The 20,701-nt window shown below is 57.1% G+C and overlaps 2 protein-coding genes across 5 annotated transcripts in view; one reads left to right on the top strand and one right to left on the bottom strand.

Moving 5' to 3' along the window:
* TXNRD2 (thioredoxin reductase 2) overlaps positions 1-2,428 on the bottom strand; it is a 42,512-nt gene extending 40,084 nt beyond the window's left edge. For both annotated transcript variants that reach the window (XM_062181984.1, XM_062181985.1), the window contains exon 1: positions 2,407-2,428. The gene's annotated coding sequence lies outside the window, so the exon portion shown is untranslated. The remainder of the gene's footprint in view (positions 1-2,406) is intronic.
* LOC133751835 (catechol O-methyltransferase-like) lies at positions 1,561-20,244 on the top strand. 3 transcript variants are annotated; one of them, XM_062181988.1, is made up of 5 exons: positions 1,561-1,577; positions 17,526-17,814; positions 18,501-18,694; positions 19,015-19,146; positions 19,466-20,244. In XM_062181988.1, exons 2-5 carry the CDS (start codon positions 17,526-17,528, stop codon positions 19,658-19,660), a joined length of 810 nt encoding a protein of 269 aa, XP_062037972.1. In that variant the 5' UTR covers positions 1,561-1,577; the 3' UTR covers positions 19,661-20,244. The 3 variants fall into 3 exon arrangements, with proteins under 3 accessions (XP_062037972.1, XP_062037971.1, XP_062037970.1); XM_062181987.1 differs by lacking the exon at positions 1,561-1,577 and adding an exon at positions 1,756-1,943; XM_062181986.1 differs by lacking the exon at positions 1,561-1,577 and adding an exon at positions 2,550-2,601.
* The last annotated feature ends 457 nt before the right edge of the window (positions 20,245-20,701 follow it).

Below are 20,701 nucleotides of genomic sequence, written 5' to 3'. Positions count from 1 at the left end.
CATTAGCAGGGAGCTAGATGGGAAGTGGAGCAGCCGGGACTCGAACCGGCAGCTGTATGGGATGGCGGAGTCGCAGGCAGCAGCTTTTTATTCCTTTGAGCTTGCTGTGACATCACCTTGCAGGCAGCTCAGGTCCTACCCATGCAGCCTTCCAACCCTGCAGCGAGCGCCATCTATCTACAGTCTGCAAGCTGCCGGCAGAACTAGGGGTTCTCCCACCCCAGAGAGGAAGTCGTGGGGGGGTGAAAAGAAGTGCTTTGACCTGGGCCCCAGGCTGGGGAGACCAGCAGGAGGCACCAGCCGCCCCCACCTCCCTTCACCCCCAGTGAAGGAGGGAAAATAATGGAAACAAAGCAATCTGCAGGGGGCTGATGCTATGAGGTAAAGGAGGGGGGGTGCATACTCAAGGCTGGGGTGTGGTGCAGCAGGTAAAGCTGCCGCCTGCAGTGCTGGCATCCCATGTGGGTGCTGGTTCAAGTCCTGGCTGCTCCACTTCCAATCCAGCTCTCTGCTATGGCCTGGGAAAACAGTGGAAGATGGTCCAAGTGCTTGGGCCTCTGGACCCTCATGGGAGACCTGGAAGAAGCTCCTGGCTCCTGGCTTCAGATCGGCCCAGCTCTGGCCTTGTGGCCATCTGGTGAATGAACCAGCAGATAGAAGACCTCTCTGTCTCTCCCTCTCCTCTCTCTGTGTAACTCTTTCAAATAAATAAAGTTTTAAAAAGGCCCACGGCCTCCCCCACCCAGCTCCCGTCCAGCAGCCGGCATGAGACACGGCGGGCTGGATGTGGTGTTCACGGGAGTCACCGCTGACTTCTGGGGACTCCCAGCAGTGCCACGCATGCTCCCAGTGAATGCCCCAAGGCCTCTGATGGCTCTGACAGGCGCCCAGGAAACCAAGGCCCACTTCTGGCAGAAGAGACAGCCCTCCTGCCCCCACCCCGTCTCTCTCCTATGCCATTGCTCTGTGGTGGGGCAGGGGGTCCCCAGGCATCGCCCAGAACACCCCTACCTTCCATTGCAGGTGGCCTGTCCTCCCTGTCGCCAGAACTGGGCTGTCCTGCCCCGAAGCCCTGCACTGTGTCCCACGGTCTGCTATCAGAGCCGGCCACACGGACCTTGGGCTTAACTTGGGCGGTTTGCTCCCCACCCAGGCAACCACACACACCAGCGGGAGCCACTGGGTGTGATAAACCGTGTGGAGCAGGAAGCCTGGAGGCCCTGAGCCGGGAGTAAGCACTGGGCAGCTCCTTCCCACAGTGCATTCCCTGCCGGCCAATGTCTCCACCGGACAGAGGCAGTCCAGCAGCTCTGACCGGTGGGGTGCTCCATCCGAGGTCCCAAGGGTTCAGCAGCGACCCGAGGTCCCTCCAAGGCAGGGCCATCTCCCAGGACTTTGCGGGGGCCATCCTCCCTGCCCAGCTCCCTAGGGCTTCAAAAATAACAGCCCCGCCCATTTACGGGGGGGGGGGGGGGGGGAGGGGGGCGCAGCCAGCCATCTGCCTGAAGTTCACACTGGCCAAGGTCATCTGCTCCGCCTCCCACAGCTGCACCAAGCCCTGACCTGTCCCTGCTCACGTAAGGAGGCAGGGGCTCTGCCCCACGGTCCACGAGCCCAGAAGGGGGAACGGTGGTCACCGTGTGCATGTGTAGCTGGGGACTGGGACTGTGCATGGGCTTGGGCTCACCTTGGCAGATGGGGGTGCTGGGGCCTGCTGCGGGGGGAGGCGGGTGTTTCCTAGAGAGCAGGGTGTGAACCCTCTACAGTGACCAGGCAGGGCTCTGCTCAGGGGTAGGTAAGGTACTGCCCTGGCTTGGCCAGGGTCCCTTGGTGGCCCCAGAAAGACAAGTGTGCATCGCCCCGCCCCCACGCCTGCTGCCCAGGGGCTTGGCCACCAGTGAGTGCCCAGGACCCACGGGGTCCCCAGCTGCCCTTTGATTCAGGTAATGAGTATCTGTGGGGGCCAGGTTTGGTGGGGGCGGGAGCCTGGATATTACCATGGTCATGGGAGGGGTCGTCTCGGAGAGCAGAGGCAGGGACCCAGCCTCGGCTTCGCCAGCTAGCAGCTGCCCTGACTTTTGCCCACGAGGCTGTGCACACCCCCACGTGGACCGCACAGACACCCCCCACACTTCGCCCTCGCGGCCCCTCCACGTGGACCTCCAGCTCTGCACAGGGACCCCCTCATGCGGCAACCCCCCTCCCCCGCCCCCCGCGGGGACGCCCCCGCCCACACACCCCCGCCCCGCGGCGGCGCTGCAGCCCCGGCCCCCATACCTGCAGCGCCCCGCCCCCCGCGGACCCCCGCCCCGCGGCGGCGCTGCAGCCCCGGCCCCCATACCTGCAGCGCCCCGCCCCCCGCGGACCCCCGCCCCGCGGCGGCGCTGCAGCCCCCGGCCCCCATACCTGCAGCGCCCCGCGCCGCGCCCCGCGCCCCGCCCGCCGCGGCCCACCGCCGCCACCGGAAGCGCCCGCCGGGCCCCCGCCACAGCGCCACCGCCATCGTCGCCCTCGTCGCGGGGCCTCGCGGCGGCCGGGCTGCCCTCGGCGCTGCCTGTGCCGCCGGGGACGTCAGCCGGCCGGGCGCGCGGCCGCGGCGAGGTGAGTGCGCGGGCCCCGGCGCGGGCGGGGTCTCGGGACCTGCGCTGGGGGGGCTTGTGCTGGGACCCGGGGCCGGGAATCTGACCTAGGGTGAAGAGATCCGACCTTGGGCCCGGGTCTCCGCGCCTTGGGTGGGGGTCTCCGCGCCTTGGGCCCGGGTCTCCGCGCCTTGGGTGGAGGTCTCCAGCCCTGAGTTAGGATGGGAGGGGTCTCGGAACTTGGGGCTGGGGAGAATCTGAGCTGGGATTCGGGGGTGGTGGGTGTCCTGGGACCCGGGGCGGGGAATCTGACCTAGGGTGAAGAGATCCGACCTTGGGCCCGGGTCTCCGCGCCTTGGGTGGGGGTCTCCGCGCCTTGGGTGGGGGTCTCCAGCCCTGAGTTGGGGGGGGGGGTCTCGGAACTTGGGGCTGGGGAGAATCTGAGCTGGGATTCGGGGGTGGTGGGTGTCCTGGGACCCGGGGCGGGAAATCTGACCTAGGGTGAAGAGATCCGATCTTGGACTGGGGTCTCCGCACCTTAGGCAGAGGTCCTGGGCCCTGGGCAGGTATCTAAGTACCTGGGGTAGGGGAATCTGAGCTCGGAGAGGGACAGGAGTTGCCATACTCTTTGTGGGAGGGACATCTGTGCTGGGGTGGGGGCTCCAGGCAGGGGTGGGTCACGGGGTAGGGCCTTGCACTTGTGCCCCACCCATCAGAGGAGGGTCCCCTTGGGCTGGGGTCAGACCCTCCCTCAGAGTGGGAGAGTGGTTGGGATGCTCCCCAGGCTTTTCATTCCAAGAGAATGGTTGCCCACCAGGAGGGGACCCCCTGACGCTCAGGACCCCCCTACCCACCAAGGCTAGAGTGGGCTGGGCTGCCCTGGGTGGGGGGACATAGTTAAAGGTGAAGTCACCCAGGCCAGCCCTGCTAATAGACCAGCCTGTTTTTCCACCTGGGGACTTTTGTCTCTTTTTGCTTTTTATGGGTAAAAGTGGCCTTGGGAGCTGTCCCGAGCCTTGCTACTTTGGAGGGGGGAGGGGCTTCTGCAGGCCCCACGGGGGCAGACTAACAGGGCCACGCTGGTTAAGGCAGCCAGCACAGATGTCACTTGGGAAATACTGAGAGAAATTGCAGAAGTGGCCAGGCCTTTTGGAGGTGGGGGGGGGAGGGAAGGGCGGGGGACGGAGCTCAGGGGCCCATGGTTTGCTCGTGCACAGGATGGAGGCTGGGTGACAGGGGCCGGGGCTTCAGGTTTTGCTGGAACAGGAATTTCTCTGGGTAGGTGCTGTTAGGGTCGTGTGGCCCTCAGCTCTGTGAGAGCAGGAAAGGAGCTAGCCTCCTGCCTATGAACACACGCAAAGTTGGTTTTCTGGTCTGGCTGCTTTTTGTAGATGCAGGAGCTGAGCAGCTAGGTCTGTTAGGATTGGAAGGGGGCGGCTGCATTCCTGGGCGACGCAAACCAGCAAAGATGAGCAGTGCGTTGTGCTGGAAAGAGTTCAGGCGGGAGACGGGCCCATCCGCTGATTCACTCTCCAGATGGCTGCAATGGCCAGGGCTATGCCAGGCTGAAGCCAGGAGCTTCTTCCGGGTCTCCCACGTGGGTGCACCAAGGACTAGGGCCATCTTCCACTGCTTTCCCAAGCCATAAGCCGAGAGCTGGATTGGAAGTGGAGAAGCCAGGACTCAAAGCGGTGCCTGTATGGGATGGTGGCACTGCTGGCGGTGGCTTAACTCACTGTGCCACAGCGCCGTCCCCTAATTTCTAACCTACCAGTTGCAGTTGGCTGTAAGTGAACCCAATGGTTTTATTATTTGTCTTCACTTATTTTATTTTTTTAAGATTTATTTTAGGCCAGCGCTGCGGCTCAATGGGCTAATCCTCCGCCTGCGGCGCCGGCACACCAGGTTCTAGTCCCGGTTGGGGCGCCGGATTCTGTCCTGATTGGCCCTCTTCCAGGCCAGCTCTCTGCTGTGGCCCTGGAGTGCAGTGGAGGATGGCCCAAGTGCTTGGGCCCTGCACCCCATGGGAGACCAGGAGAAGCACCTGGCTCCTGCCATCGGATCAGCGCGGTGCGCCGGCCGCAGCGGCCATTGGAGGGTGAACCAACGGCAAAGGAAGACCTTTCTCTCTGTCTCTCTCTCTCACTGTCCACTCTGTCTGTCAAAAAAAAATAAAAAATTTTAAAAAAAGATTTATTTTATTATTTAAAGGACAGAGTTACAGAGAGAGATGGAGACAGAGAGAGAGGTCTCCATCTGCTGGTTCACTCCCCAGATGGCTGCAATGGCCAGAGCTGAGCTGATCCGAAGCCAGGAGCTTCTTTCTGGGTCTCCCACATGGGTGCAGGGGCCCAAGCACCTGGGCCATCCTCTACTGCTTTCCCAGGCCATAGCAGAGAGCTGGATCGGAAGTGGAGCAGCTGGGACTAGAACCGGTGTCCATATGGGATGCCGGCGCTTCAGGCCAGGGCTTTAACCCACTGCGCCACAGCGCCGGCCCCTATTTGTCTTCATTTATTTGAAAGCCACAGAGACCCAGAGGTCCTCCATCCACGGGTTCCCTCCAGATGCCCACAGCAGCCAGGGCTGAGTGCAGAACCCCATCCAGCTCTCCCATCTGGGTGCCAGGAGCAGCTGGGACCGGTGCTCTGATAAGGGACACTCGTGTCCCAGGCGGCAGCTGAGCCTGCAGTGTCACAACTGCCTGCTCTACACCCATTTTTTAACTTGTAATTCTTTGAAAGGCAGAGTGACAGAGAGAAAGCTCCTCCCTAGGTGTCTGTGACAGCCAGGGCTAGTCCACGCTGGAGGCAAGAGCCGGGTCCTCCATCCTGATTTCCCGTGCGGGTGGCAGGGGCCCAAGTGTTGGGGCCGGCATCCCCTGCCTTGCAGGTGCAGCAGCAGGAAGCGGCATCCGAAGCCTGGTTACTCGGGGAGCAGAGCTGCAGTGTCTGGAGGGGCTTCAGAGGCGCCCTGTAGCTCCGGGTCCTTAGCTGTGGTAGTGAGTTCTTTGAAGGTGAAGGTCCCTGGCTGCAGGCTGCAGGGCTTATTCAGACACACACACACACACACACACACCCGGGAAAGCACAGCTGAGCTGGTCCCAGTAAGGATCCCAGCAGTCAGGTGTGGGTGCTCAGTGCCACCAGGTCATCGGCTCAGTGCCACCAGGTCATAGGAGCCGCCACGTGGCAGGAGAGTGGCGCTGAGGGTTGGGTAAGGGCCGGCCAAGCATGGCAGAAGGCAGGAGGCCAACTGACAGGCAGACCGTAGACCTCAGACAGGGAGCGCTGGGGCCGGCGCTGGGGCACAACAGGTAAAGTGGCCGCCTGCGCTGCCGCCATCCCATATGGGCACTGGTTCAAGTCCCGGCTGCTCCACTTCTGATCCAGCTCTCTGCTATGGCCTGGGAAAGCAGTAGAAGATGGCCCAAGTGCTTGGGCCCCTGCACCCACGTGGGAGACCTGAAGAAGCTCCTGGCTTCTGGCTTTGGATCGGCATAGCTCCGGCCTTGTGGCCATCTGGGGAGTGAACTAACGGATGGAAACCTCTCTCTCTGTGCAACTCTGACTTTCAAATAAATAAATCTTTTAAAAAAACACAAATAAATAAGTACTTAAGAGAAAAAAAGACAGAGGGCCAGATTCTTCTCCATTGAAATATAGATTTTACCTTTTTTGATCAAAGAAATTCAAAATTACATTATTCTTGTTTACAACATAAGTCTGCTCTCATGATGTCTGGCCTGATTGTTGGGGAAGTGTGGGAAGGATGGCAATTATGGTGATTGTCCACACAGGCCTTTTTTAAGTTTGCTTTTTTTTTTTTTTTTTTTTTTGGTTTTCTTTATTTTTTTTGAAAAGCAGAGTTACAGAGGGAGAGAAGTTTTCTATGCCCTGGTTCATTGCCCAGACAGCTGAATTGGCTGGGACTTGGGCCAGACTGAAGTGGGGAGCCAGGAGCTCCATCCAGGTCTCCCACGTCGGGTACAGGGGCCAAGCACTGGAGCCATCTTCCTCTGCTCTCCAGAGCCGTCAGCAGGGAACTGGGTCGGGAGTGGAGCAGCTCATTTGGAACGCTGGCATTGCAGGTTGCTAGGCGGCGGTGTTACCCGCTGCGCCACATTGCCGGCCCCTGCTGAAACTTTGGATAAGGAATCTCAGCCTGGACTTTTTTTTCCCCCAAAGTTGGACAAAACAGGGAATTTGCAGCAAAACCGATATACACAGGCACTTTTTTTCTTTTTGTTCTTATAACTGTAGCTGTAACTCACACATATAGTGGAGAACATGTGATATTTATTTATTTATTTGACACACAGAGTTACACAGTGAGAGAAAGAGAGGCAGAGAGAGAGAGGTCTTCCATCTGCTGGTTCACTCCCCAATTGGCTGCAACGGCTGGAGCTGAGCAGATCCGAAGCCAGGAGCCAGGAGCCTCTTCCGGGTCTCCCACGCCAGTGCAGGGGCCCAAGGACTTCAGCCATCTTCTGCTGCTTTCCCAGACCATAGCAAAGAGCTGAATTGGAAGTGGAGCAGCCGGAACTCAAACCGGCGCCCTTATGGGATGCTGGCACTGCAGGTGGCAGCTTTCCCCGCTGTGCCACAGCACCGGCCCCTGGCTTATTTCACTCCACCTGATATCTTTGAGTTCCTACCATTTTGCTGCAAAAGATAGAATTTCATTCTTGTTTATAGCTGAATAATACTATATAATACAGTGTGTGTATATATGCCATATTTCTTTTTATTAAAATATTTTATTTATTAGAGAGGCAGAGTTACAGACAGAGGGAGGGAGAGACAGAGAGAGAGGTCTTCCACCCGCTGGTTCACTCCCCAAATGGCCGCAGTGGCCAGAGCTGGGCCGATCCCAAGCCAGGAGCCAGGAGCTTCTTCCGGGTCTCCCACGTGGGTGCAGGGTCCCAAGCACTTGGGCCATCTTCCACTGCTTTCCCAGGCCATAGCAGAGAGCTGGATCAGAAGTGGAGCAGCCGGGACTCAAACCAGTGCCTGTATGGGATGGCAGCACTGCGGGCAGTGGCTTAACCTGCTGTGCCGCAGCCTCAACCCCTAACAGTCTGACTACAAGACAGATACAGGAAGCAACCCGGTGGTCTTAACACGGAAGCAACCGAATATCAGTGTACTGGGGATATCTAGGCCTGTTTTTGAAAACTTTGTACTTAAATCTGTTTGTTCCTGGCCAGCTCTGGCTGAGCCGCCTAAAATTTCTCCTCTGCGAACCGTCTCCAGCTTCCCCTGCCATCTGGTTTGTCCCCTACTTTGTCTGCTTTTCGTTAATTAATTGACTTCTTATTTTACTGGGGATAAAATTACCCAACCTTTTCCTTAACAAACCCCATTCTGCATTCTCTGCATACTGTCCATTTCACAAACAAGGCCTCTTGTCCGGCCCGATGCTCCCGCGAGGTTTTCTCCCATGCTTCCAGTTCTCCCCTGTTCTGATCATTTCGTTCTCGTAAATGGGTGAACATGTCTAACCATCAGTAGCCAGCTGGACACACCAGTGTCTGCCGCAGGTGTATTATGAGAACACCGCCTCGTAATCGCTACAGATGCACACTTGTTTTATTTTTACAACTTTATTGTTTGAATATGCTCATTGTAGAAAACTATGAAGATACAGAAACATTCAAAGAAGATAAAACTTACCCAGACTCTCCACCCTCAAATACAAAGATTCTCTATACTTCTTTCTAGTCTTTGTGTGCATGAACATGGCATTTTAAAACAAGTACTGTAAACTTCTTACCTAGCTTTTCATGTTATATTACAGAACAGTCATTTCTTTTTCTTTTCTTTTTTTTATATATTTGAAAGACAGGGTTTCAGAGACTGGTAGAGACAGAGAGAGAGGTCTTCCATCCACTGGTTCACTCCCCAGATGGCTGCAACAGCTGGAACTGCGCCGATCCAAAGTCAGGAACCAGGAGCTTCTTCTGGGTCTCCCACATGGGTGCAGGGGCCCAAGCACTTGGGCCATCTTCCACTGCTTTCCCAGGCCATAGCAGGGAGCAGGATCGGAAGAGGAGCAGCTGGGACTAGAACCGGCGCCCATATGGGATGCCGGTGCTTTAGGCCAGGGCTTTAACCCGTTGTGCCACAGTGCCGGCCCCAGAACAGTCATTTCTTTTAGATAAATATTATACGAAAACATGATTTTCAGTTGACTGCTTCACACTAAGCCACAGCTAATTGCCTTATATTGGATATTCATATTGTTTGAAAATTTGCTATAACTAATCCTATTAAAAATTCTTATTTATACATGTATGTGATCATTTCTCAAGGAGAAATTCCTACGAGAATGCACAAAACAAAATGCCTGTGTATTTTTGAGCCTGTTGATCCATTTTATCAAACTGACCTCCAAAGATTGCACCACCGTGCAGTCACGCCAGCAAGGAGCCAGAGTCCCACTTCTTCCTCACCGTCCTTGGCAACACAGAAAACCGCCTGCTACTTCCCAGCCTGTACTGCTGCAAGTTTAATAGCCAGAGGGAAGAATGGTATCTTGTTTTATTCTAAAATGTAAGATGTTGGGGCCGGCGCTGTGGCATAGCGGGTAAAGCTGCTGCCTGCAGTCCCGGCATCCCATAAGGGCACTAGTTCAAGTCCCGGCAGCTCCACTTCCAATCCAGCTCTCTGCTATGGCCTAGGAAAGCAGTAGAAGATGGCCCAAGTCTTTGGGCCCCTGCACCCATGTGGGAGACCTGGAAGAAGCTCCTGGCTCCTGGCTTCAGATCGGCGCAGCTCTGGCCATTGTGGCCAACTAGGGGGTGAACCAGTGGATGGAAGACTTCTCTCTCTCTCTCTCTCTCTCTCTCTCTGTCTCTCTCTCTCTCTCTCTGCCTCTCCTTCTCTCTGTCACTCTGACTTTCAAGTAAATAAACAAATCTTTAAATTAAAATGTAAGACTTTTACCCCCACGCGGACGGGGCCCTTGCTTTCCTCCACGTCCTGAAGTCGTCCGTGTCTCCCAGGGGGAGGAGTCTTGAACATTTGCAGGAGTCTCTCCCCTGCACTTGTTTTCTCCCCCAGGCAAGTGCGTGAAAGCTCCACGTCTTTCCCAGGATTTTTTCTTCCCAGTTAAGCAGCAATTCCCACAACGACTGGAATTGGAAAGTCACCGTTTTCCTAGGGCTATTTTAATGTCTTGGTAATAAAAGAGAAAACTGGGCCGTATTCTTCAGGTTACGCAGGGTTTTGGACCATTCTTGGGCCCTATCTGAGGTATGGTGGTCAGGAGCAAACTTGTGGCTTTAGTGGCGTCTTCGCCGGTCCACTGAACGCTTCCTCATGCTCCTCCCAGGGCGCATAAGCTGTTGCCATGGCAATACTTGCATAGCGAGGTCCAGCCTCTCTGCCACATGGGGAGCGTCCACATATTTTTCAGTTCTTCCTTCTAAAATTTCTGGATCATCCAGGCCTGTTCCACCGATTATTGCAATCTGCACGGGTGCTGACGGCCCCTGCACAGGGCAGGAGGTTACACTGGGCGGGCAGGCGCGCGGGGCCACCAGCAGGCGCCAGTGAGCAGTGTGGAGTCCTGGGACCCGATGTGTGTGTGTGTGTGTATATATATATATATATATATATATATATATATATTTATTTATTTATTTTTGACAGGCAGAGTGGACAGTGAGAGAGAGAGAGAGACAGAGAGAAAGGTCTTCCTTTGCTGTTGGTTCACCCCCCAATGGCCACCGCTGCGGCCGGCGCACCACGCTGTTCCGATGGCAGGAGCCAGGTGCCTATCCTGGTCTCCCACGCGGGTGCAGGCGCCCAAGCACTTGGGCCATCCTCCACTGCACTCCCTGGCCACAGCAGAGAGCTGGCCTGGAAGAGGGGCAACCGGGACAGAATCCGGCGCCCCGACCGGGACTAGAACCTGGTGTGCTGGCGCCGCTAGGCGGAGGATTAGCCTATTGAGCCACAGCGCCGGCCCCGATGTATAATTTTTAGATACAGTTTTCTGAAAGGTTTATTTGTTTCTTTATTTGAAAAACAGAGGAGCTAGCCCTGTGGCTTAGCAGGTAAAGCCTCTGCCTACAGTGCCCCATTCCATATGGTAGCTGGTTCGAGTCCTGGCTGTTCCACTTCTAATCCAGTCTCTGCTATGGCCTGGGAAAGCAGTGGAGGATGATCCAAGTCCCTGGGCCCCTGCACCCATGTGGGAGACCTGGAAAAAGCTCCTGGTTCCTGGCCTTGGATCAGCACAGCTCCAGCCTTTGTGGCTATTTTGGGAGTGAGCCAGAGGATTCTCTCTCTTTATCGCTCCCTTTCTAACTCTCTGTAACTCTGCCTTTCAAATAAATAAATAGTGCCTTTTATTAAAAAAAAAAAGATTTATTTATATTTGAAAAGTAGAGTTACAGAGAGGCAGAGAAGGAGAGACAGAGAGAAAGAGAGCTGGTTCATTCTGTAGTGGCCACGACAACCAGGCCTGGGCCAGGCCAAAGCCAGGAGCCAGGAGCTTCTTCCAGGTCTCCCACACAGGTGCAGGGGCCCAAGGACTTGGCCATCTTCTACTGCTTTCCCAGGTGCATCAGTAGGGAGCTGGATCAGAAGTGGAGCAGCTGGGAATTGAACCGGCGCCCATATGGGACGCTGGCACTGCAGGCGGCGGCTTTACAAACCAGTATGCCACAGCGCCGGCCCCAAAATTTCAACATATTTTTTGTACCCAAATAAATTTACCTTTTTATTCCATATTCTGTGAGCATCTTAAAGCGCCCTCACGTGGGGAGGAGAGGTAGTGCAGAGGAGGCAGCCTGCCGGAGTTCACATTCTGTTTTTGGCCACCAAGCTGTTTGCCATGGGAGGGGCAGAAGCAAAGGGGGAGAACAAAGAGGCTTCGTGGAGCAAAAAAAAAAAAATTGTTCCTGGCCAAGAGTCAGGGAGTGAATCACTGCCTGAAACCAGGAGCCAGGGAAAAATTTTCCAGGCCGGGAGTTCATGTGCCAAAGCGGCCCCGGGATGCTTTGTAAAACACAGAATTTGGGGCCGGCACTGCGGCGTTAAAAGGTGAAGCTGCAGCCTGTGGTACCAGCATCCCATACGGGCACCGGTTCGAGACCCAGCTACTCCAGTTCTGATCATCAGCTCCCTACTGATGCACCTGGGAAAGCAGTAGAAGATGGCCCAAGTCCTTGGGCCCCTGCATCTGCATGGGAGACCTGGAAGAAGCATTTAAAAAATAAAAAAGATTTATTTATTTACTTGAAAGTCAGAGTCACACAGAGAGAAGGAGAGGCAGAGAGAGAGAGAGAGAGGTCTTCCATCTGCTGGTTCACTTCCCAGATGGCTGCAACAGTTGGAGCTGCACCGATCCAAAACCAGGAGCCAGGAGCTTCTTCCAGGTCTCCCACATAGGTGCAGGAGCCCAAGCACTTGGGCCATCTTCTACTGCTTTTCCAGGCCATAGCAGAGAGCTGGATTAGAAGTGGAGCAGCCAGGACTTAAACCGGTGCCCATATGGGATGCTGGCACTACAGGCAGTGGCTTTACCTGCTATGCCACAGCACCAGCCCCACAAGTAAATGTGTTTAAAAAATACATAGAATTTATCTTCTGCCATTTTAACTGTCTCTAAGGGTAGGATTCAGTGGCATTCAGCTGATGGTTCAGCTGTGTGGAGTCATAATGTCTCCTCCCCACCTCCCCATTCCCTCTGGCTGCCTCTCATCCACTTTGTTTCCTTTTTGTGTGTGTTTTTTTAAAAGATTTATTTTACTTATTTGTGTTTTTTAATTAATTAATTTATTTGAAAGAGTTACAGAGAGAGGTAGAGACAGAGAGAAAGGTCTTCTGTCCACTGGTTCACTCCCCAGATGGCCACAACAGCTGGAGCTGCGCTGATCCAAAGCCAGAAGCCAGTAGCTTCCTTCGGGTCTCCCACATGGGTGCAGGGGCCCAAGGACCTGGGCCAACTTCTACTGCTCTCCCAGGCCATAGCAGAGAGCTGGATCGGAAGAGGAGTAGCCAGGACTAGAACCAGTGCGCATATGGGATGCCGGTGCTTCAGGCCAGGGCTTTTACCTGCTGCGCCACAGCACCGGACCCCAATTTGTTTCTTTTAAAGATTTATCTATTCATTTGAAAGGGAGAGAGAGAGAGAGAGATCTTCCATCCGCCACTTCACTCCCCAAATGGCTGCAATGGCCGGAGCTGAGCCAATCAGGAGCCAGGACCTTCTTCTGGGTCTCCCACATGGGTGCAGGGGTCCAAGGACTTGGGCCATCTTCCACTGCTGCTTTTCCAGGCACATTAGTAGGGAACTGGATCGGAAGTGGAGCAGCCAGGACTCGAACCGGCATCCACATGGGATGCCAACACTGCAGGCTAGGGCTTTAACCCACTGCGCCACAGCGCCGGCCCCTAAGTCCAACTTTTAAAACTGGGTTGTCTTTTTGTTGCTGAGTTGTCAGCATTCTGTTCCTACTCTCTGTCGTAAGCCCTCGCCAGCTGAATGACCCACAAATATTATCTTCCATTCTCTGGGTTATTCTTTCACTCTCTTGATGCACAAAGAAATTTTAATGAAATCAAATTTACTTTTCTTTTGTTTTCTGTGCATATGCGTTGGGTCTGAGGATCCATTGCCAAGACAGGCATTGTGGTGCAACAGGTTAAGCCGGTGCTGCAGAGGCCACGTCCGGTATTACTTGTGGACATCCGGGTCTCCCACATGGGTGCAGGGCCCAAGCCCTTGGGCCGTCTTCCGCTGTCCTCCCAGGTGCATCAGCAGGGAGCTGGATCTGCAGTGGAGCAGCCGGGACTCGAACAGGTGCTCATACGGGATGCTGGCGTCACAGGCGTCATAGCCGGCTGCTATCCTGCGCCAGTTTTTAATTCCTATAGCCTAGTAGTGGGTTTGGAAGTCAGAGCCTGCCATTACTTTTCTCTGGTGCTCTCATGTTCCCATGGTAACGGCCCCGCCCAGCAGCTTCTGCCGGTGGGGCTCACTGGTGATGTCATCAGAGCCTGTGTGGGGACTCCAGCCCTCCCCTCCTGCACTCACTGCGATCCAGGGACCACAGGCACTGGTGGTGGTGGTGGAGGAGGGGGAGGAGAAGGAGGAAGAGGAGGAGGAGGAGAAGGAGGAGGAGTCAGGGGAAGTGGGCGTGGAGGAGGAGGAGTCAGGGGAAGTGGGCGTAGCTAGCCATGTGCAGACTTTTCTGGAAGGCTGGAGGAGGAGGAGGAGGAGTCAGGGGAAGTGGGCGTGGCTAGCCATGTGCAGACTTTTCTGGAAGGCTGGCCACCCCCGTCCTTGGGTCCCTGCGCCAGGAACACACAGAACTCTGCTTCCCAAGGAGGGCTCAGGGCTGACCCCGAGCATGGGACCACCTGGACGGCTCTGGGCGAGCCCTCCGCGTGTGGCTGAGTACTTTCCTTTTTAATTTATCTTTAAAGATTATTTATTTGAAGGCAGAGTTACAGAAAGAGAAGACAAAGAGAGACCTTCCATCCGCTGGTTCACTCCCCAGATGGGTACAACAGCCAGGGTTAAGCTGGGCTGATGCCAGGGGCCAGGAGCTTCTTCTGGGTCTCCCATGTGGGCGCAGGGGCCCATGCACCTGGTCCATCCTCCACTGCTTTCCCAGGTGCATTAGCAGGGAGCTGGATCAGAAGCGGTGCAGCTGGGACACAAAGCCATATGGGATGCCAGTGTCATAGGCAGAGGCTTGACCCTGCTACACCACAGCGCTGGTCTTTGTTTTTATATTTAAAGATATCTCTATCAAACAAAGCAATAGTTTAGTCTTTTATTTGTTTATTTATTTATTTATTTGACAGGCAGAGTTAGACAGTGAGAGAGAGAGAGACAGAGAGAAAGGTCTTTCTTCCATTGGTTCACCCCCCAATCCTGGCTTCGCCTATCCGAAGCCAGGAGCCAGGTGCTTCTTCCTGGTCTCCCATGCGGGTGCAGGGCCCAAGCACTTGGGCCATCCTCCACTGCCTTCCTGGGCCACAGCAGAGAGCTGGACTGGAAGAGGAGCAACCGGGACAGAAGCGGCACCCCAACCAGGACTAGAACCCGGGGTACCGGTGCCGCAGGTGGAGGATTAGCCTAGTGAGCCACGGCGCCGACCTAGTCTCTCTTTTTTTTCAATTGGAGAGACAAACAGAACTCCGATTAATTGGTTCACACCCCTGAATGCCCACAACGGCTGGGCTGGCCCAGGTGAAAGGAAGCCAGGAGCTGGGAGCTGCACCCGGGGTCTCCCACATGGGTGGCAGGGACGCAGTCACCTGAGCCATCCTCACTGCCTCCCAGGGTCTGCATGGCCAGGAAGGTGGAGCACCCAGCTGAGAGACGTGGCCGTCCTAACCCCAGACCCAACGCCTGCCACTGTGTGGTTTTCTGAGCCAGCAGAAACGGGCTCGGTTTTCAGGGCACCTGCACACCGGTCGTGCACTTGCTGATTCTGTGCTGGAAACCTCTGGGCGGCTTGGTTGATCAGTGGGCGGGGTCACTGTCCCTTGGTCCTCCCCCAGGCCCCGAGGTCCCTGTGCCCCCGCGTTCAGGAGCAGTGAGCAGTGAGAGCGAGAGATTAGAGATTGAAATGCCAAGTTCTCAGACGCTGCAGGTGCCCCAGGCATTGAGGTAAACAGTTTAGGCTTCTACAGCCTTCCAAAGCAACCCCCATTGAAGCGGAATCGACCTTTGCATTTTTGGAATTTACTTCCCACATTTACTGTTTTTTTTTTAATTTTTTTTTTTTTTTGACAGGCAGAGTTAGACAGTGAGAGAGAGAGAGAGAGAGACAGAGAGACAGAGAGAAAGGTCTTTCTTCCGTTGGTTCATCCCCCAAATGGCCGCTATGGCTGGTGCGCTGCGCCGATCCGAAGCCAGGAGCCAGGTGCAAAGAGCAAAGAGCCAGACTGGAAGAGGAGCAACCGGGACAGAACTGGCGCCTCGACCGGGACTAGAACCCGGGGTGCCGGTGCCGCAGGTGGAGGATTAGCCTAGTGAGCCACGGTGCTGGCCACTGTTGTTTTTTTGTTTTTTGTTTTTTGTTTTAAGATTATTTATTTGATGGCCGGCGCCGCGGCTCACTAGGCTAATCCTCCACCTTGCGGCGCCGGCACACCGGGTTCTAGTCCCGGTTGGGGCGCCAGATTCTGTCCCGGTTGCCCCTCTTCCAGGCCAGCTCTCTGCTGTGGCCCGGGAAGGCAGTGGAGGATGGCCCAAGTCCTTGGGCCCTGCACCCCATGGGAGACCAGGAGAAGCACCCGGATCAGCGCAGTGCACCGGCCACAGCGGCCATTGGAGGGTGAACCAACAGCAAAGGAAGACCTTTCTCTCTGTCTCTCTCTCTCACTGTCCACTCTGCCTGTCAAAAAAAAAAAAAAAAAGATTATTTATTTGAAAGAGTTACACAGAGAGAGAAGGAGAGGGGAGAGGCAGAGAGAGGTCTTCCATCCGCTGGTTCACTCCTCAATTGGCCGCAACGGCCGGAGCTGTGCCGATCTGAAGCCAGGAGCTTCTTCCAGGTCTCCCCCAGGGGTGCAGGGGCCCAAGGACTTGGGCCATCTTCTACTGCTTTTCAGGCCATAGCAGAGAGCTGGATTGGAAGTGGAGCAGCCGGGACTCGAACCGGCACCCATATGGGATCCTGGCAGCTTTACTCACTACGCCACAGCGCTGCCCCCCTCTTTTAAATATGGGGAACAGGACCAGCATTGTGGCACAGCAGGTTAACCCGCTGTCTGCGATGCCAGCATCCTGTAGCTGAGTGCTGGTTCAAGTCCCGGAAAGAGGTTTATTTCGACTCGCGGTTCTGGTCCAAGGTCCAAGGTGATGTGCTTCTTGGTGACAGAGGCAGGCGACTGGTGGGTCCCTTCAGGCCTCTCTCTTTATACAGCGCCCCCAGTACTCAACTGTGGGGACCCCACCCTGAGAGGCTTATCACATCGTGATAACCTCCCAAAGCCCCCCTTTGAACACCACAGCTGGTGTTTAACCCTCGGGGGTTAAAATCCAGCTTGTGAATGCACGCTCTCGCCAGAGCCAGGAGGCAACAATAACCCAGGAGAGAGAAGCACCATTGGACACGCGTGCAGGCCAAAGGAATGACCTAAGCGGGAGACGTTTTAGAACTATCTTTTTAGAACTATCGATTTGGGGTCGGTGCGGTCACGTAGCGGCTAAAGCCGCCACCTGTGACGGCAGTGACTATCGATTTGTGAGGGCATGGCCGGGCTCTGGGCTAAGGGTGGAAACTTCTGTGGGGTGTCCCTAAGAAATACGCGGGAACTGGAAAAACAGGTGCAAAGTGGGCTTTTCAAAGGTGCCGATTTCAGTGCAACGCGACCTTGCATCACGGAAAATGCGTCTTCCGACCGTGAACTGCTTCCCACCGGCACAAACCTCTCTTCGAATTCCATCTTTCCACGGAGGGCCCCGTGGTAGGGCTGGCGCCAGCGAGCTCGAAACTCAGATGAAGGCGGGCCCCTGTGCCCGGTGGCGGCTCCAGCCTCCCAAAGTCACCTGCCACTCCCCGCAATGCAGGTGACCCATGCTTAACTCTGGCTGGCGGCGGCCGGCAGCCCGGGACTGGGACTGGTGCAGAGCACTCAAGCCACGCCCCTTTCTCGCCCCGCCCCCGCTGTGGGCGGCCGGCAGCTCAGGACGGAGACAGGTGCAGAGCACTCAAGCCACGCCCCTTCTCGTCCCGCCCCCGCTGTGGGCGGCCGGCAGCCCAGGACTGGGACTGGTGCAGAGCACTCAAGCCACGCCCCTTTCTCGCCCCGCCCCCGCTGTGGGCGGCCGGCAGCTCAGGACGGAGACAGGTGCAGAGCACTCAAGCCACGCCCCTTCTCGCCCCGCCCCCGCTGTGGGCGGCTGGCAGCCCGGGACTGGGACTGGTGCAGAGCACTCAAGCCACGCCCCTTCTCGCCCCGCCCCCCGTAGATGCTGGAGGCCCCGCCCCTGCTGTGGGCGGCCGCCGCGCTGGGCCTGACTCTGCTGGGGCTGATGCTGTTCCTGTGCCGCCGCCGGCACTGGGCTTTGCTGCGGATCGGCTACAACGAGCTCCTCCTGCAGCCGCTCCGGAACCTGCTCATGGGCGACAGCAAGGAGCAGCGCATCCTGCGCCACGTGCGGCAGCACGCGCAGCGCGGGGACCCGCAGAGCGTGCTGGACGCCATCGACACCTACTGCTCGCAGAAGGAGTGGGCCATGAACGTGGGTGACAAGAAAGGTGGGTGTCGTGGCCGGGGGGCCCTGGGCGCCGAAGCTGGGTGACAGCCTGTAGGGGACTGGCCCCTTGTTCCTGGAGCTTGGGACATGCCCAGGCCAGGGTAAGGCGCTCCTCTTGCAGGGCTGGGGGCAAGGGTGGTGCGGGGAGCCTGCACCTGGGCCACCGACCCATCGGGTGAGCAAAACGTACTTTGCAAGGAGAGGAGAGAACTGGGGCGGGGGTGAGCCTCTACGTGGGCACGGCCACAGGTGTCTCAGTGGACACTGGGCTCTGGGGACTCCACACCAGCTGGCCACAATGGGGCTTGGAGCAGGTGCTGCACCAGCAGGTGTGGAGGTGGCCCCGCTGCTTGTGGCTTCCCGCCACTTACATCTGGGGACCTGTCAGTCAGGGCACCCCATGGCCCTGAACTCCAGCCAGGGCACAGGCATGGTTGCCAAACTCCCTGGAGTGGGCTTGGGGACAAGGTTTCACAGCCCCTGCCAGACCCCTGGGAACCTGATGATCCAGGAGGCGTGAACCAGGCAAGGTGGGAGAGACAGGGGCAGGTGTGAGAGCAGTGGGGCCAGGTGCCAGGACTGGGAGCTTGGGGTGTAGCAGACCCCACAGAGAGGAGGCCAGGGGGGGATCCGGGGCCAGGTGCCCCCCCTCCCAGGACACCCCCTCCCCACCCCTGCCCCTTGCAGGAGAGATCATGGACTCCGTGATCCGGGAGTACCGCCCCTCTCTGGTGCTGGAGCTGGGAGCCTACTGCGGCTACTCGGCGGTGCGCATCGCCCGTCTGCTGCCCCCTGGCGGGCGGCTGCTCACCATGGAGATCAACCCCACCTATGCGGCCATCACCCAACAAATGCTGGACATTGCTGGCCTGCAGGACAAGGTAAGCTCAGCTGACCCGGGAGACAGCGGCTGGCGGGAGGGAGCACCCAGAGGACACCCAGGCTCGATTCAAGGCCACGTTCACTGGACTCCCATCATGGTCGCGCCCCTCAGTGTATCCCAGGCCTGGGGTCCTGGAAGGAGCTCCTAGCAGCTGGGCAAGGGTGCTGTCACTGCCCCATTGTCCTAAGAGCTGGAACGTCGGGAGGGGTGGAGAGAGGGGACTGTCCTCCTAGAACCCCTAAGGAGAGCAGGCGTGGGTGCACAGGTGGGGTTCGCCTGGGGGTCCCCACAGGCGGCACCAACAGTGCACTGTGCCAGGTCACTGTGCTGCTCGGGGCGTCCCAGGACCTCATCCCCCAGCTGAAGCACAAGTATGACGTGGACACACTGGACATGGTCTTCCTGGACCACTGGAAGGAGCGCTACCTGCCGGACACATTCCTGCTGGAGGTGAGTCCCTCCCCCACGGACTGCAGGGGCTGCCGGGATGCCTTGGCCAAGCCCTGGGGGCAGCCCTGGGCAGGGACCTCCCTCTGCTGGAGCCACTGTCTGAAGCCAGCGCATACAGAGGATAGGAGGCCCCTGGGCAGGTGCAGATGGGAGAAGGGCCTTGTGGGGTAGGGGCCAGGTAGGGAGCCTCAGGGAGGAGGGAGAGGACAACAGAGAACAGAACCTAGGCCTGGTGGCGAGCACCTGTCCCTGTTTGGGGCAGGCTGGCCGGGCACCCCTGACTGCCCCCGCCCTGGCGCCATCTCTCTGTCGCCTGCAGGAGTGTGGCCTTCTGCGGAAGGGGTCGGTGCTGCTGGCCGACAACGTCATTGTCCCAGGGGCTCCTGACTTCCTGGCCCACGTGCGCGGGAGCAGCAGCTTCGAATGCACGCACTACAGCTCTTTCCTGGAGTACATGCCGGTGGTGGACGGGCTGGAGAAGGCCATCTACCTGGGCCCAGGCCGCCCGAACTGACCTTGGCCGTGCCCCCTGCCCTAGTCTCTCCCCAAGCTGGTCCCTGCCAACCCCGCTTCAGCTGTTGGGGGTCCAACAGGCCTGGCCCTGGTCTTGGCTGGCCTCCCTGGACTGTGGCTTTGGGCTGAGCAAACTTGGCCCACTGCAAAGGGCTACTGGCTCACCACGCAAAACACCTGCCTGGACCCTGGGAAAGCCTAATAAAGGCTGACTCGGAGCAGGCGGGGCCCTGGACAGCGCCCCCGCCTCAGCCAATGAGACTCCAATGGGGCCCTGTACTCTTGAGTGCAGGCACAGCCCGGAAGTGGATGCACCTGCGCGCTGTGGGGGCCTTGCACTCAAGTTGTCCACCAGGCGGCAGCACTGCCCAGCTGCAGCACCAGCGGCCGACACTCATGGGACAGCGGGCCCCCTGCGCCTTCACCTCCATTTAAGAATGCGTTCTCACCTCTTTACTAAGTCCATCTTTATGGGACAGGGAAGCCAAGTGCCATGTTTGTTTGCTTTTATAACAACAAAACAATTAGTCCTGCATTTTTTTTTTATTGTGATAAAATACACAGAATCTACTCTTTGCCATTTTACCCGTCTCCAAGCGTATGAGTTGGTGGCATTTATCTGGGTGGCTCAGCCATGCAGAGCAAGAACTTCCCCTCCCCCACACTCCACCTCTGTCTACCTCTCTCTCTCTCTCTCTTTTTTTTAAAAGATTTATTCATTTATTTGAAAGTCAGAGTTACACAGAGAGAAGGAGACGCAGAGAGAGGAGGTCTTCCATCTGCTGGTTCACTCCCCAAGTGGCCACAATGGCCGGAGATGCGCCGATCTTAAGCCAGGAGCCAGGAGCTTCTTCTGGGTCTCCCATGCGGGTGCAGGGGCCCAAGCACTTGGGCAATCCTCCACTGCTCTCCCAGGCCAAAGCAGAGAGCTGGACTGGAAGAGGAGCAGCCAGGACTAGAACTGGCACCCATATGGGATGCCAGCGCTTCAGGCCAGGGCATTAACCCACTGAGCCGCAGCGCCGGCCCCTACCTCTATCTC

This window comes from Lepus europaeus, chromosome 23 (assembly GCF_033115175.1).
Source record: "Lepus europaeus isolate LE1 chromosome 23, mLepTim1.pri, whole genome shotgun sequence".
Taxonomy (NCBI): domain Eukaryota; kingdom Metazoa; phylum Chordata; class Mammalia; order Lagomorpha; family Leporidae; genus Lepus; species Lepus europaeus.
Note: the sequence above shows the minus strand (reverse complement) of the source record. Positions and strands in the feature narration are given on the sequence as shown.

Coding starts and splice junctions, on each gene's coding strand:
- LOC133751835 (XM_062181988.1), top strand. CDS start 17,526: ATGCTGGAGGCCCCGCCCCTGCTGTGGGCGGCCGCCGCGCTGGGCCTG. Junction 18,695..19,014: donor TTGCTGGCCTGCAGGACAAG/GTAAGCTCAGCT, acceptor GCACTGTGCCAG/GTCACTGTGCTGCTCGGGGC. Junction 19,147..19,465: donor CGGACACATTCCTGCTGGAG/GTGAGTCCCTCC, acceptor TGTCGCCTGCAG/GAGTGTGGCCTTCTGCGGAA.